This window comes from Delphinus delphis, chromosome 6, assembly GCF_949987515.2.
Source record: "Delphinus delphis chromosome 6, mDelDel1.2, whole genome shotgun sequence".
In the NCBI taxonomy this organism is placed as follows: domain Eukaryota; kingdom Metazoa; phylum Chordata; class Mammalia; order Artiodactyla; family Delphinidae; genus Delphinus; species Delphinus delphis.
Window position 1 is genome coordinate 74747080 of NC_082688.1, and position 18154 is coordinate 74765233.

The following is an 18154-nucleotide window of genomic DNA, read 5'->3' on the forward strand; positions in this document are numbered from 1 at the left end:
CTAGTAACATCTCAGTGCTCCACAATCTGCCCATCCAAGGAAGGCGTTCTTAAACTCATCATCTACCTCACAATAGGCCACGTTTCCTGCGACACTGCTTTAGTTTGTTTAAATATAAGCTTACAAAGAGATACTAAAGACTGTATTCTAATTTTAGATAATGTAAAAGTATCTTTTATATACTCATGCAGAAAGCAGCCAGTCATTATCAGTATGCCAGAAAAGTGGTAGTGCATTTCATAAAACATAGAAATCCTACCCTAAAACTAAAAACACTTTCATTAAAGAAGTAGGAAAAATAATGAAAACTGTCAGTTTCACCCTCATTCTTTCCATAAAAGAAAATACGTGGAAGTAGTGAGAGTCTTTGGAAAAAATAACTATGTCGCCTTAGAGTATATGGTATGAAGGTGGAAAATGCAGTATAAAGTGTCCTGTATGTTTTCAGAATGGTTGGAAAAAAGATAATCTCATGAGGAAGGACAGTTCAAGAGTGTAGAAAGATGCTCAAAAATAAAACTCGGGGCTTCCCTGGTGGCGCAGTGGTTGAGAGTCTGCCTGCCGATGCAGGGGACACGGGTTCGTGCCCCGGTCCGGGAAGATCCCACATGCCGCGGAGTGGCTGGGCCCGTGAGCCATGGCCGCCGAGCTCGTGCGTTCGGAGCTTGTGCTCCACAACGGGAGAGGCCACAACAGTTAGAGGCCCGCGTACCGCAAAAAATAAAAAAATAAAACTCTAACCAAACATTAATTATCCAAATGAGGAAATATCCAAAGAAATATAAGCTACAGAAGAATCTCTATGATGACCACATATTTTATAAAGGGCACATGATCAATGCTTAATATAAAAGACTGGTATTAATCTATACAAGCAATATAAACAAAGCTAAAGGCTAAGGGAAACAAACCAAAACATGGCTCAGTTTTGTTAAGACGAGAAAGAAAAACAAGCTTATAAACAACTCACTCTTTGGGGTAGGTGGTAGAATATTAATAGGTAAATATAACTAATATTCTATTTCATTTCTATCTTCTTTTTAAGAACCTTGACCATACTGGACAGGACAGAAGAGAAAGAAGGAATACTTTTAGTCATCTATCCATCCACTTACTCATTCAAAAGAATATGAGTACCCACTATAGACAAGCAGTGAAGACTTAAAGAATCCTAAGACACAATCCTTTACCTTAAGTACCTAAATTTAGGTACTCATAAATGCTTATTGAATTGAAAACAATTATTAATTATTGGGCAGTGTTATAACAGGAGTAAATAAACAGGCAACTATGGACTTTAGTTAGTAATAATGTATTAATAGTGCCTCATCAATTTTAACAAATTTACCACACTAATGCACGATGATAATATGGGAAACTGGGAGAAGCGGTGGTAAGTGGGTATACAGGAGCTCTGTACTTTCCACTCAATTTTTTGTAAACCTAATTTAAAGCTGTTCAAAAAAATTTTAAGTATTAGTTTTTAAAAATAAAAATAAAGCTTGTTAACTACAAGCTCAATATGTTATCAACTAGATGATGTGGCAACCAAAACGGCTGATTAAATCATAGGCTAGGTGTGAGGTGTATAAAAAGTTCAGGAACTGTTAACAAAATTGATTTCAAGCCTAGTATTTACTATCTTTCTTTTGGTAGCAGCACTTCTATATAAGGAGGTACTTTTCCCAATGAACTGGATGAGAACATAGTGGCTGAAAAACGCAGAGGATCCAAACATCTGAGGAAGGGTTGGAGTATGCAACCTCCAAAGTAGCTCCCCTGAGAGTGTGTCTAGGATCCTATGAAATGCATCACAAGATAGAATGTTTAAAATGAGTACAATTTAAAGAAACATGGAAATAAACATTTCTCTCAATACTGAACCAAATTCATAATTTCATTCTTGATAAAAAACACACAGAGCATTATGCATCCAAAAACCTTATCAGTTTACTTTTTTTTTTTAAATCCAGAAAAGTCTCACATTCAAATGCAACAGAGGGGCCTTCAAAAGGAACAGTATGTGTTAAAGGAACAGGAACAGTATGGGCTAATTTCCATATAAAATGTAATTTTTACCCTTTCATTCAACTACTACTCATAGAAAGAGGCAAATTAAAAAGCAGGGAGGATCATGTTGGTGTCACTGCTGGTAATAACTTGTGAAAAAGCTCAAAGGAATGAGAAAAGAAATGTAAATTCTTATGCCACACCGATGGTTACACCACAATCTCTTCTTACTTCACCAATTGCTGAACTGGATAACATTTCCCCAGAACAAGTTTTTTTAAATCTTTTAAAGAAGTTAACTCGTGTTGAAAAGCTGCATTCTGTGAATACGTATTTGTTAGAGCCAGTCAAGGAGATAATCAAGGGCAAGGAGGAAAGGAATTAGACTCAAACTTTGAAAACAAATCAGTAGTACACATGCTTCTCTGCTTCCAACTCCAGAACAGCCTTCTAACACTTTCTTTTCAGTTTCCCCTCAGCTCTCTAACACTCCTACCTGCAATTTTGGTTTTCAAAGGAAGAGGCAGCACAGAGCTCACCTGCCAATCCAGACTTCTTCACGTAAAACTTTTGGCCTACAAATGCTACTTAATTAACTGATGATCTTCATTCTCTCTTCCTTTACAGTGCAATAAAAGTCTCTGATGACATTTTTCTCATTATCTTTTCAATTTTTTATAACTTGTACTTATTCCTTCATGGTTGTAAAGTTCTTTTCAGCAAAACTCAACCCCTTTGTAACTGCAAACTGATTTCTTCATTCTTTTTTATTCTAGTCCCTCTCCGTACCTACCTTCCCTTCTCCTAGTGCAGTACTACCTCAGAACAACAACAGAAGCAATAAGAACAAAAATTGAGTTTTTCCATTTCTCTCTCACCTTAAGGACTCAAACAGTCTCACGTAATTTTACGTTTAATCTTTGCTAAGTGATGGAAAATATCCCATATAAAATTGAATTTTTTTGAAGTAATAAATGAATACATTATGGCCACCATCAATCCTTTATAATAGTCTAAAAGAGTGGTCTCTCAACTTCATTATTTACATAAACCTATCAGTGAAAACATTTTTTAAGTACCTGTCCAACTACATATTTTTTATTTACTTATAAATTAATACATAATTAATATGAACCATTACAATTACATACATGTAACTGAAAATTTTAAAAGGGAGAGGTTTAAATATATGTTTATATGTATTTATTTACTTTAGAAGCTCTAGTATTTTTATCTTGCATTCCCAGGGAGTATGTATAATTACACCGTGGTGACCAGTGGTCTGAAAGGCTGAAAGAAGCCCAAAGAAAATACCTATCTAAACTTTCATCACACGGTTTAACCACTGAAAACAATTTTCCCCTATTAAAGTCTACTTTTCAAATTCTTGAAGCTCTCAACAAGGTAATTCTTAAAGCTGTCTATCATTCATTAACTGTTTTTTAATTTATTTATTTATTTATTTATTTATTTTTGGCTGCGTTGGGTCTTCGTTGCAGTGCACAGGCTTTCTCTAGTTGCTGTGAGCAGGGGCTACTCTTGTTGCAGCATGCAGGCTTCTCACTGCAGTGGCTTCTCCTGTTGCAAAGCACTGGCTCTAGGCACGTGGGCTTCAGTAGTTGTGGCATGCAGGCTCCAGTAGTTGTGGCTCGCGGGCTCTAGAGCACAGACTCAGTAGTTGTGGCACACGGGCTTAGTTGCTCTGCGGCATGTGGGATCTTCCGAGAACAGGGATCAAACCCGTGTGCCCTGCACTCTACCCCAGGATTCTTAACCACTGCGCCATCAGGGAAGTCCTATCATTTGTTAACTCTTGAATTAGAAGGCCAAAATATAATTGCATGAGGCAACTACATTACTTTAAAAAAAGTGACAAGATTTGAGTCTAACCACAGCAAAAGTCTGTGCATTTTGTGTGTGTGTTTGCACATCTTTCTCTAATAGAAAAGAGGAATAATTTTCACATGAGAAAGTTAATGTAAAAGATTCAGAGTAAAATGTAGTCAATGTCTTATTAATTTTAATCGTTTTATACACCATGTGGTTACATTACTTATTTTTATAACTGTATTCAAATGAATGCATCTTAAGGAACCATCACACAGCTTAAAGACTAAAAACTCAAGCATCTTTTTCTCTAACAGAAAAATGTAGAGATAGAAAAAATTGTGTATCTCATTCTTCTTCCATTAAACAATTTAATAAAACAGTTACTAAGAAGCACTCTTCACAAGTGCAGACACTGCTCTAGGCCCTGTTCTTTAGAAAATCTGATAGAAAGGAACTTCAAGATCGAGGCCAAACATCCAAATATTTAAACATTGCGAGAATCTGCTCTACAACAGCAACACCAAGTGGCCATTTGTGCAACCTGTGTTCAAACACCTTCAGCAATAGGGATGAACGTATCTCAGAAGGCAGCCCAATGCATTTTCTGATACATCTGATTATTTGAAATAAATAAATCGATCCAAACATGTTTAATGATAACCTTATCTACTGGCCCTGCTTTTATTCTCAAATTCTCAATACAGAACAAGCCTAGTCAGTCTTCTATTTAACAGCCCTTCAAATATTTTAAAGGGACTACTATAAACCTCAACTCTTCTCGTCAACCTAAATACACAATTTTTAACTTAGCTATTTGATTAATCATGTATAGTAAAAAAAAAATTTCTCATAACAATTTCCAAGAAGGAATGCAAACATAAGACTTTAATTCTTGAAGTTACAAAGGAGAATAATTTGCAAAATTACACAAAGTTTACCCCAGTTGTAAACTTTAAAGCAAAAATTTAAATTGTTTTAATATTACTAAATGTCTTAACTTTATTTATTTATAGATAAATATATAGAAGAGAACTCATTAAGATTAGCAAAGATTTGTTTGATATTTTAAAAGTATTTTCTATGCATTAAATACCTTTGACAAACAGCAGTTTCATTTTTTTCTTAACTGTAGCACAAATGACTAATTTAGAAAATTTATATAAACCATTCTTATACAACTACCCTCCTGCTAAAAATGAATGACTTAGGACACTAATCCTAATCCTATTTTACTACAGGACCAATCAATCAACTAGTAGATTATATTTACATTTAAATAATGTTTGCACAGTGAAGGTGAAAGTTAGTGTACAATCTGATACCTTCAGCACAGCCAGTTTCATAAATAAATTTCCTATCAATAAGATAAATAATACCAGTACTAGACAAAGAAATGCCATTTTCAATTTACCTAATTCATAGTCACTGTTTCTCAGTATTGAGTATTTTAGAAACTGAAAAAACTGAAAATATAATTTAAATAACTTGTCAATATCATATACCATTAATAGGGCATATAAGATTTATTTTATCCTGAAAGAACAAAGGGAAAATTCAGTGCTGCTTTATATTTTGGTCTACTGAGCAAAGGGTTACTTTAGTGCTAAGTAAGCTTCAATTAATTTTCTTAAATGGTCAAGCCATTAAATAAAATGACAACGCATTCACAAGGAGAATTATGCTCTGTTTTTATTGAGCTAATAACTGTAAGCAAAAATAGAAAGTTACAGATAATATTAAATCAATTTTGAAAGTTCTGCATATTAAAGACAGACAATATTAGTTCATTTAAAATAAAGGCAAGGGCTTCCCTGGTGGCGCAGTGGTTGAGAGTCCGCCTGCCGATGCAGGGGACACGGGTTCGTGCCCCGGTCCGGAAGATCCCACATGCTGTGGAGCGGCTGGGCCCGTGAGCCATGGCCGCTGAGCCTGTGCGTCCGGAGCCTGTGCTCCACAACGGGAGAGGCCACAACAGTGAGAGGACCGTGTACCGCAAAAAAATAATAATAATAAAAATAAATAAATAAATAAAGGCAATAATCTTTACTGATTATTGAGCCTGTCAGGATTTGTTTCCTAGGGTACCTCACCTTCTTGGTTAACTCCAAGCAAGTTAGTTACTATCTGGTTCAGATTTCAGCTATACTAATATTTGTCTGTAAAAAGTTCCATATAATTGAGTCTTCTAAATGACTTACGTTTATCCCATTATGCAACAAAATTTAAAATTTTAACCACTTCATAGGCATTTTTCTAAAAGACTTCACTTATTTCACTGCTTTCTAAAAAGAGCTGAAATTTAATTTAACCATTTTCTACAAATTTAGTTACAGTATGAACAGGAACTGTACTGCAAAATGGTAACTGCTGTGCTTGGATCTCCTGTTTCCTCTCCTCTGCTTGCTGTCACTTACTGATGACAGTGTGTTCTTGATGCTTCTGATGCTGAGGTGAGAACCCAAGAGTGTCTATAAAGGCTCCTGAGCATAAAAAACTAGGCTTTGTGATATCTGGTTACTGAGTTATTTTTCTCTCCTTCTTCACCTCCATTGCTAATTTTCCAATTACTGAAGTTACCATAAAAAAAATATATATATCACAGCAAAATAGGCTGTTAGCGCCAGGAAGGGAATTCTGAAGAGAGGTCCAGGTACCTGAACACAGAAGCAGAAAAACCCCTTCCCTTAGAGGGCAGCACTGGCTAATGTGCACAATGAGTTCTCCATTCCTTTTTCCCTGGGAACTGGAATCAACCTGCCCATTCTAGACTTTTCTATCCTTTATATGGCATTCTTTTTTTAAATTTATTTTTCAGGATTTTTTTTTAACATCTTTATTGGAGTATAATTGCTTTACAATGTTGTGTTAGTTACTGCTGCAAAACAAAGTTCATCAGCTGTACATATACGTATATGGTGTTCTTCTCTCCACAGATAATTTAATAGCACAGTCTCCACACCTTCTGCTCATTAAATGCAAAGAACAGAACAAAGGCAGAAACAACAGTAGTGCTGTCAAATTACACATGGGGCATAAGAGTTAAATGACCATGACTACATTATATGGAAACGATGTGTGCTTGGCATGTATTGATACACGACAAACAAATGTAAATAAAACTATGAATCTGAGTTTCTGTCTACGGGGGTGCTGAGAAGGATAAGGGCACAAAGATGTAATTTTGTCTGGCACTGGAATTCTCAAAATCATCAGAAATACTTATAAACACCAGAGAACGTAAGTTAGAATTACAGAAAATCTAGATTTTGTTCTCACTACACATAAACTGAAGGAATCACAAAATTAATTAATCAACGTTTTCCCTTTTTCTTTTAAATACATATTTTGTTTTTTTGTTTTTAATTTATCTATTTTATTTATTTATTTTTGGATGCATTGGGTCTTCGTTGCTGCACACGGGCCTTCTCTTGTTGCGGCGAGCAGGGGCTACTCTTCTTTGCCGTGTGCAGGCTTCTCATTATGGTGGCTTCTCTTGTTGCAAAGCACGGGCTCTAGGCACAGTGGGCTTCAGTAGTTGTGGCACAAGGGCTCAGCAGTTGTGGCCTGTGGCTCTAGAGAGCAGGCTCAGTAGTTGCGGTGCACCGGCATAGTGGCTCGGCAGCATGTAGGATCTTCCGGGACCAGGGATCGAACCCGTGTCCCCTGCACTGGCAGGTGGATTCTTAACTACTGTGCCACCAGAGAAGTCCCTCCCTTTCTTAATTAAGCATTAGTAGTACAGGCCACGGCTTAAAAAAAGAAATTCTGCCTAAGTAAACTGATGACCTGTTTCTCTCTACCAAATAAGTTCTTATGATTCAAGTTTTAGAGAAACTATTCTAAGCCATCAAAGACTAGCTGCCTACAAAATAAACAACATAACCCTCTTGGCTGCAACAGATTCTCACTGCTGTGAAGTAATTTTCATCAGAAAAATGGAAAAATGTGAAGTAATCTTTGACTAACTAGTAAAAATTTATTTTTACATTCAGTTTTCCCTACTAGGCATGAGAAAACAACAACAACAACAAAAAGACATCTAAAAGATTAGCCCTATTCATCTACCTGGCTTGAATAAATAACAACTACCATTTTACTTCTGTTAGCTGGTAATGTCAAAAATTACTGATTTATAGAAAATAATATATGAGGAAGAAAGTAAACAAGGATAAAATATCTAGCAAAAAAAAAGACAGAAAAAAGTTACTCTATAAAACTTTCTCCCCATATACAACCCAAAGATATCCAGTTAACACAGCTACAGTATCTTGGAGGTGAGAATATATAATAGATTACTGAATTAAAACTATTCAAAAATGACACCTTTCTGTTGGCATCTGTAACCATACAGCACTAAGACAGAACCACTCCAATGGCTAAAGGAGTCATGAAATAAAGGATGTATATCTTACTCTTGATCTTAGACTAAATAAACTATTTTGTTTCCCTATCTATAAAATGGGGGCAAACTGGAAGACTGTGAAAATTTATTATTGGTAAAATGCTTATAATATTCAGGTAAAATGTTACAGAAAAAGTTAAGTACGTGATCCATACCTTGTTTTAATTCCAAACCTTCAGGTTGCTTGTTCTCTCTCAGGGATGAGGTAGAATCTATACAGATGTCTTGTCTGAGGAATGAAAATAAATAAAAACAATCTTTTAAACATTATTCAATGAAATAATATTTACTGCTGCGGTTCCTAGAATTAAGTTATACACTTGAGAAGACAGTGAATTCTTCTCAGCCCCCAGGGTACCATTCAGTACATTCTGGAAACTCAGAAACATGTATACAAGGGTCAGAAGCAGCGGCTATAAACTACTACCAATTTAAGTAGTATACTTTGTAAAATCAAGGAACAAACCTGGAATGAATACCGAGGTTAATTTTCTCTCCCTTCCAATACTCTGCAGGGTAGCTGATGGGAGAAGTCATAACTCACAGAAGAATCTAGTAATTTTTCAAGTTCAACTGTTAAATTTAATGGGCACTCTGGCATTCAAATTATTTTTGTTTGTTTGTTTTTGCTGTACGCAGGCCTCTCACTGTTGTGGCCTCTCCCATTGCGGAGCACAGGCTCCGGACGCGCAGGCTCAGCGGCCATGGCTCACGGGCCCAGCTGCTCCGCAGCATGTGGGATCCTCCCGGACTGGGGTACAAACCCGTGTCCCCTGCATCGGCAGGCGGACTCTCAACCACTGCGCCACCAGGGAAGCCTCAAATTATTTTATATTCATCTAATTTCATACCTCAAATGCTTTGGTGTCTACAGGATGTGGAAAATACATATCTTATTTGTAATATACATATGTAATCAAAGTAAATGGATTATGTATAAGATCATGCCATAAAAAAAGTTCTTGATTCACTATTTCTGCAAAAGAGCTGTAAACTAAACTAATACTCTTTCTTAGAGAGCATTATACCATTATAATATTGATGTTACAAATACTTTACAGCAAAAGTCAAGACATTAATTATTGTAAATATTCAAAATAATTATCTTCTTTAAAATACATATCTATTACCTTCTGAGAATTTTTATACACACCCTAAGACTAACATACTAGAAATATCTAGGAAATTTTCGTATTCACAAAACTTTTTATATCCACTTAATAACAAATCCCTCAAATAACTAAAGGATAAAGACTTGCGATTATTTCTTTGAGAAGTTTACAATTTTCTTTCCAGTCAACACATTTGGCACTTATAAGTTTGTTCTGTATTAAAATTTTACTAATACAGTACAAACTCAAATAGAAACTATGAAAATATTTAACTTGGTACTATGACATCTTAGAGATTTATAATTAAGATAGCTCCATTTTTTATCCTTCTTTCTGTCTAATGTTGCCTACTCAGATTTTATTCTTTCACCAGAATGACTAGCAGATCCCAAGGAGGATATCAACAACACACCCTGGCAATCTAGGGGCAGATTAAATGCCAATATACCACATTAAAAGCTTTGCAAAGGGGACTTCCCTGGTGGCACAGTGGTTAAGAATCTGCCTACCAATGCAGGGGACAAGGGTTCGATCCCTGGTCCAGGAAGATCCCACATGCCATGGAGCAACTAAGCCAGTGCGCCACAACTACTGAGCCTGCGCTCTAGAGTCCACGAGCCACAACTACTGAAGTCTGCATGCCTAGAGCCCATGGCAAGAGAAGCCACTGCAACGAAGAGTAGCCCCCGCTCGCCACCACTAAAGAAAGCCCAAGCACAGCAATGACGACCCAACGCAGCCAAAAAAAAAGAAAAAAAAAAGCTCTGCAAAGAATAAAGTTAAAATATGCCACCTCAAGCCTTACGTCAAATTAGACTTTACCTACTGGGAACATTTATCTATTTCTAAGTATATTCCTTTAGAGAAAATGTTCGTTTGCTCTAATACCTGAATGGCACTTATTTCTCTTCTAAACACATACACCTAACTTTTTCAAAAAATGACTTGAACAAAAACATAATGTAACGTCACCATTAAAAGGACCATGGGCATATGCAATACCTAATAAAGACACAACATCACTCACGCAACATTATAGCCGAGAATGTATAATCTATATCATGAGGAATCATGAGACAAACTGCAAGTGGAAATGAGTAATGTTCTATTAAAAAGAGGGAGGGGAGTTAAAGTCAATGTTATAAAAGACAAAGAAAGGCTGTGGAAATATTCCAGGTTAAAGGAGGCTAAAGAGTCATGACAATTAAATGTTATAACTGACTTGAGACTGCTCAACTGGAGGGGAAAACATTATAAAGGATATTACTGAATCAAGTGACAAACTAAAATACTGATGGCAGATTGGATAAAAGTATCAATGTTAAATTTACTAAAGCTGAATTTACTGAAGTTAACAATGTATTGCGGTTATATGAAAAAGAATATCATTATTTTAGGAAAAGTACAATGTAGTATTTAGAGGTAAAGTGTCATGATGTATGTAACTTAGCCTCAAATGTTTCAGAAGAAAATATACAAGTATATAAAGAGAAGGTGTGCAAATGGGACTAAATGTTAATAATAGGTAAATCCAGGTACAGAATATATGTATGTTTCTTGTACTATTCTTATTCCTGCAACATTTTAATAATTCTGAAATTATTTCCAAATAAAAATTTTAAATTAATAATAATGTAGTGAAGTGCATTATTTTATGCATTATTTGATTTTCTCTGTGAAAGCGCCTTGAATCCCCTTCAAATAAAACTGGACCCCTCTATAAAGTCTATCTGCTGTCATAAACAAATTTTTTTATTGCCCAAAGTGAATGTTTATAATGTTCTGTTTTCTCTTAAGTTGGATTTGATCAGACTGCTGAAGAAAATCACCAAAAAAAACTTCAGACAGTAGAGGTAGTACACCACCTTGTGGCTGAAAAGTGAAAAGCTAGATGCTTTTACATCACTACCATCTGAAGCTGAAAAAATGTTCCAGAAAATAGTTTGGAATTTTAATTTTTCCAAGACGTAGATTTGCAACTAAAATTATCATACACATTCAGAGTTCTGTAATGCAATTTAAACATTTTCACTAAAGAGCATAAAAGGCAAGACAGAAACAAAAAAGGAAATGTCTTAAAGTGTAAGAAAATTATGTCTCCCCCAACATAATAAAACATACTAAGTGTCAGAGTTAGGAAAACTAAAGGAATTCCAATTTATAGTTAAATTACATTTAAATATTTCTATCAAACGCTTTAAAACCATATAAGAATTTTATAACAACTGGAGAGAGAAGAGGTGAAGAGAAAAAAGGGGGGAGGGAAGGAACACACTAAAAATCTGGCTTGGGTTAAGAATCTTGCAATGTTTTTTGTCGTCTTTTCCATTAAGAAAAAAAAAAGACAGTTTTTATTTCCCCAATTCTCTTCTCCCATCTGCAATGCTCCTTAAAGCACCTTAATTTACAATCTTGGCCTTGAATTATAAAAGAGCCCTATATCTATCCTTGGGATTTAAGTTCTCAAACCAATATCAGTCCAACTTTCTTTCTTTTACTCCAAATATGGTTCTATGAGTGATGCTTTCTTATAACTCCAATGAATTTGTTTTTTAAAATCAGAGTAATACACTGGGGAGATCTGTAGGACTTAATCAAGAACAACCACACATGTGAATTACTAAGGTTTAAAATATATTGCTAAACAGAAAAAAAAAAATCAATTTCTTGTCTAAAAGAAAAATACTGGGAAGAGACCTCAACAGAAGGATAAAGAGAGAACCAAACCAGAAGGATTCCTCCCACTTTGGAAAAAGTCAGCTAACAAAGAATCAGGCAAACTGGCATAACGATAGATATACCCTTGGTTCTCGCCACTATCCTGGGAGTAAAACTAGAGGCTGAATGATGCCAGCTTATCATGTTATGAGCTTTCTACTATTAAAAATAAGAGACAGGCAAAGAAACTAGAGTAGCCAAAACAATTGTGACAAAGAATAACCAAGTTTAAGGATGCACACTATCACATTTCAAGAGTAAAAAGGTACAGTAACCAAGATAGTAATGGTATTAGAGAAAGGATAAACATCTGGATTAATAAAACAGAATAGAGTACAGAAACAGATCTAACACATATATGGTCAATAGTTTAAAACAACAACGTAAATGTGTATCACCGTTCTGTAGGTCAGAAGTCTGGGAGGGGTCTCACTGGACTAAAATCAGTGTCCACAGGCTGCACTTTTTTCTGGAGACTCTAGGGGAGAATTCATTTCCTGCTCATTTGGATTGTTGGCATAAATTTGTTCCCTGAGATGGTAGGGCCAAAATCCCTGTTGCCTTGCTGCTTACCCAGCTTCCAGTCAAGGTCTTCTCATGTCACATCTCTCTGACCTACTCTTCTTCTGTCTTCCTCTTCCACTTTTAATAACTCAGTGTGACGAGACTGGGATATCCTGGATAATCCAGGATAATCTCCCCATCTCAAAGTCCTTAACCTTAACCAAATCTGTAACGTCCCTTTTCTCAATATATAAAGTAACACATTCTTAAGTTCTGGAGATTAGAGAGTCATTTTTCTGCCTACTATATTACCTGAACTGGAGAATGGATAAGCAAACTGTGGTTCACCCACGCAATGGAATATCAACTACTCAGCAAGGAAAAGGAAGGAACTACTTATATACACAGCAACATAAGTGAATCTCAAATGCATTATGCTAAGTGAAAGAAGCCTATATACTGTATTTATCTATATGACATTCCGGAAAAAGAAAAAGTGTGAGGACATAAATCAGGTTGTCAAGGGTTGGACACAGGAGAAGGAGTGGACTACAAAGAGCCATGGGGGAAATTCTGGGTATGATGGAACGGGTCTATATTGTGGCTGTGATGGTAGATAAATTTGTCCAAACCTGCATAACTATATAGTAAAAAAAAAAAAAACCAAAACTAAATTACACTTTTATCTAAATTACACTTTTAATATTTTTGTATCTAAATTACACTGTTAATATTTTTTAAGTTGGGGTACCACAAAGCCTTAGAACAAGTTCAGAAAAATGAAATCACCTAGTGCTCAAATGTAACCCTCAAACACTATGGAATGGAGCAAAACAATCTTTCTCAAAGGGCCTTTCCAAATAGCAAATAAATTCACATCTCTAGTGTTTCCCTCAGCAAGCTCATTCCTCAAGATAGCAAAATTTAACCCTTGTTTCCATTTCTTTTCCCCAAATAACATAATTCCAAAAATCAGTTACCATACTCCAGTTTCTCTGATCCATGATTCTCTAAGAATTCATTCTATAAATTGCCCCCCACAACTCCAAGTTTTTGTAAATAAGTCAATTCTCTAAATGGGGGCTCTAATCTATATAAAAGTGACTAAAGGGAATCACAGAGTTTCTCCTCTTTGTTCTATCCCTATATTCCTGCTTTCAAGCCTTTTCCAGTTTTAAAATTTGTATGAGATCACTTTATAAGTGCTTTATTTAAAGGTGCACAAGTAGGATGTGTAAATATCCTACTACTTTGAATGTGGAGTCCTATCTAAGCATTAAGTCGCAATACTGTCAATGATTAGTAGTACTTTCTGTGAAGGTTTTCTGAAAAACGTATTCTGTTATTTCTGATAAAGTTATTATATAGAATAGTCTGCCTAAGTATTACAGCTAATTTAGAAGGACACAAGAACATAAGTGGGGTACAGATAACCAATTTATCACCCTTTACCAGCCAAAAAGCACGCAGTCAAGCCCTTTATAATACATATACTATGTCTAAAAGAATTTAGCATACAGAAGTAATGGCAATTTAACAAATTGATCTCATTTGTGAAAAAAATCCTTTTATGCTTTAAAATATGTATACAATAGTTTTCTCTTAATTTAAACTATGTTTGTAATAAATGAAAAAGTTAGACACTTGTAAGCAATAAATTTTTAAAAAGCAGTAGCAGTAAAGAATAATAATTTTAAAAATCACAATGAATTCTTTTGCTTTCTTTAGGCTTTCATAAAAGGAATTTGGAGAAGGGAATCCCCAATACTCATCAATGTAAAGTGGAATTTTAAGAACAGTGATTGTGTGACTCAAAGTAAAAATTCAGTGATTCATAGTAAAAATTCTACAGCAAATACAGCAACATTTTTTTCAATGCATTTCAACAACTACTATTCTAAGCACTTTACAATCTTTTCCCATTTAATCATCATCACAATCCTGTGAGTAGGTACTGATATTACCCCTATTCTCCAAACAAGGAAATTGAGGCCCAGAGAGGTTAACTAACTTGCCAAAGGTCAGAGAGACAGTAAGCTGTGGAATTCTGCTGCTAAAAGTGCAGGCAGTTTAACTCTAGAACCTTCATTCTTTACATTTATGCAGATTTTCTCCTACTTAAAGAAATAGTTCTCCAAGCAGTAATATTGAAAATTATACGTTGCCATCATCTATATCTCAAAGTATCAGGTCAGTTTTCATTCAAAATTTGACCCCAAGACCTCATAGGAAAATACTTCTTTCTATTGGAAAAACTAAGATATGCTATTAAATCATCAAGACAGAATTATTATTTTACAGTGGAAAATTTCAATGAAAAGACAGACATGAGCAAATACAACTGGTAACCAAAACAAATTCCAAATGAATCAAAGATTTAAACATTTTAAAAAACCATAAAGTACTAAGAGAAAGTATGAAAAATACTTTTTATAATTTCAGAATAGAGAAGGACTTTTGTAAATATAAAACCCAGGAACCATAAAAGATTGATAAAATCAGACTACATAAACATGAAATATTTATGCATGTGCAAAAGAACAATAAAAGCCATAAACAAAGTAAAAAAAAAAAAGCAACAAGCAAAAAGAAAAAAAATTGCAACCCACATCACAAACAACGGATTAAAAAGACCAGAGGGGACTTCCCTGGTGGCACAGTGGTTAAGAATCCTCCTGCCAATGCAGGGGACATGGATTCAATCCCTGGTCCAGGAAGATCTCACATGCAGTGGAGCAACTAAGCCCATGTGCCACAACTACTGAGCATGTGCTCTAGAGCCCGTGAGCCACAACTACTGAGCCTGCCCTCTAGAGCCCGCGAGCCACAACTACTGAGCCCGCATACTGCAACTACTGAGCCTGCATGCTGCAACTACTGAAACCTGTGCGCCTAGAGCCCATGCTCTGCAACAAGAGAAGCCACAGCAAAGAGAAGCCTGTGCACCGCAATGAAGAGTAGCCTCCACTCACCGCAACTAGAGAAAGCTCATGCACCCCAACAAAGACCCAGTGCGCCCAAAACAAATAATAATAATAAAATAAATTAATTTAAAAAAAAAGACCAAAGCCCTCTACATACATACACACACAAGGTAAACAAAAATGACAAAGCTCACAGAAAAAGGAAATTCAAATAGCTTTGTAATATATGGAAAAACAGTCAATTTCACTCAGAGAATATAAATTAAAATTCCAATGAGATATCCTTTTTTACCTATCAGATGAACAAAGATCAAAATGTTAGATAACATTATATTAGCTAAAGTATATGAAAACATGTATTCCACATTTTGGGGGAGGGGTATAAATTGGTTTAAACTCTGAAAGTCAATTAGGCAGTATCTATTAAAATTTCAAATGCCCAAACATCTGATCCAACAATTAACTTATAGGGCTTTATATAATCACAGAAGAACAAGATGACTTACATACTGAGATACTCATATCATATGCAGTAACAGAAGACAGTAAACACTTAAATGTCCAGAAGAACAAGATTACTTATATACAGAGATACTCAACATATACAGTAACAGAAGACAGTAAACACTTAAATGTCTATAGACTTTTGCTATATTCAACAATGGAATAGTATACAGGTGTGTGTGTGTGCGCGCGTGTGTGTGTGTGTGTATGAAGCCTTATATGCACTACGTAGAACAAAATCCAAAAAAGTCATACTATTAAATGGAAAAAATTAAACAAAAAAGGGTATGGAACAGTTTGCACAGTATACTACCATTTGCGTGACAAGAAAAACTATACATACACTTATACATTTGTAAATGTATACAATTTCTCTGGGAGGATACACAAGAAACTGGTTTACTGTGGTTGCCTACAAGAAGGGATTCAGAATGGGGAACAGAAAAAAGAGTGAGACTTATTTTCACTATATACTTTAAAAACTTTATACTATGCGCATACATTTACCATTCAAATAAATAAGCTGTTAAATAACACACGCAAGATATATGGCTATGTGGGAAAATGTCCTCATTTGCTGAAAATTCAAACATAAATATGTAGAATCAACTTACAGTACTTCAAGAAAATAGATAAAATAAATATGGAAAACTGTAATAATTGTTAGGCCTAGGCAATAGTTATTTGGGGGTTTCATTATACTGTTCTCTCTACTTTTCTATACACTTGACAATTTTCGTAATAAAAAAATAAACACAAGAACAATCTAATACAGTGAAGTCCCTTTTGTCTAACTCGGACAAGATGGTATCACTTAACTGAAAAAAAAAATATTTTATTAACACAGGGAAACACTTTTAAAAGTTACATATAGGAGGAGCTTCAAGATGGCGGAAGACTAAGACGCAGAGATCACCTACCTTCCCACAAATACATCGTAAATACATCTAAATGTGGAACAACTCCTACAGAACATCTACTGCACACTGGCAGAAGACCTCAGACCTCCCCAAAGGCAAGAAACTCCCCACGTACCTGGGTAGGGCAAAAGAAAAAAGAATAAACAGAGACAAAAGAATAGGGATGGGACCTGCACCAGTGGGAGGGAGCTGTGAAGGAGGAAAGGTTTACACACACTAGAAAGGCCCTTCATGGGCGGAGACTGCGGGTGGCGGAGGGGGCAAGCTTCCGAGCCACGGAGGAGAGCGCAGCAACAGGGGTGCGGAGGGCAAAGCGGGGAGATTCCCACACAGAGGATCGGTGCCGACCAGCACTCACCAGCGCGAGAGGCTTGTCTGCTCACCCGCCGGGACGGGCGGGGCTGGGAGCTGAGGCTCGGGCTTGGAGAGCAGGGAGAGGACTGGGGTTGGAGGCGTGAACACAGCCTGAAGGGGGCCAATGCGCCACAGCTAGCGGGTAGGGAGTCCGGGAAAAGTCTGGAGCTGCCGAAGAGGCAAGAGACTCTTCTGGCCTCTTTGTTTCCTGGTGCACAAGGAGAGGGGATTAAGAGCACCCCTTAAAGGAGCTCCAGAGACGGGCACGAGCCGCGGCTATCAGCGCGGACCCCAGAGACGGGCATGGGACTCTAAGACTGCTGCTGCCACCACGAAGAAGTCTGTGTGCAAGCAGAGGTCACTCTCCAGACCTCCCCTCCTGGGAGCCTGTGCAGCCCGCCACTGCCATGGTCCCGGGATCCAGAGACAACTTCCCCGGGAGAACACATGGTGTGCCTCAGGCTGGTGCAATGTCACGAAGGCCTCTGCTGCTGCAGGCTCGCCCTGCATCCATACCCCTCCCTCCCCCAGGCCTGAGTGAGCCAGAGCTGCCAAATCAGCGGCTCCTTTAACCCCGTCCTGTGTGAGCGAAGAACAGATGCCCTCAGGCGACCAACACGCAGAGGCGGGGCCAAATTCAAAGCTGAGCCCCAGGAGCTGTCCAAAAAAAGAAGGGAAAGGGAAATTTCTCCCAGCAACCTCAGGAGCAGAGGATTAAATCTCCACAATCAACTTGATGTACCCTGCATCTGTGGAATACCTGAATAGACAACGAATCATCCCAAACTGAGGAGGTGGACTTTGGGAGCAAAGATATATATATATTTTTTTCCCTTTTTCTCCTTTTGTGTGTATGCTTCTGTGTGTGATTTCGTC

At 36.6% G+C, this 18154-nt stretch overlaps 1 protein-coding gene across 2 annotated transcripts in view; it reads right to left on the bottom strand.

Moving 5' to 3' along the window:
• CAAP1 (caspase activity and apoptosis inhibitor 1) overlaps positions 1-18154 on the bottom strand; it is a 52287-nt gene that overhangs the window by 10766 nt on the left and 23367 nt on the right. For both annotated transcript variants that reach the window (XM_060014853.1, XM_060014854.1), the window contains exon 5: positions 8398-8471. In XM_060014853.1, coding sequence (XP_059870836.1) covers positions 8398-8471 — 74 coding nt within the window. The remainder of the gene's footprint in view (positions 1-8397; positions 8472-18154) is intronic.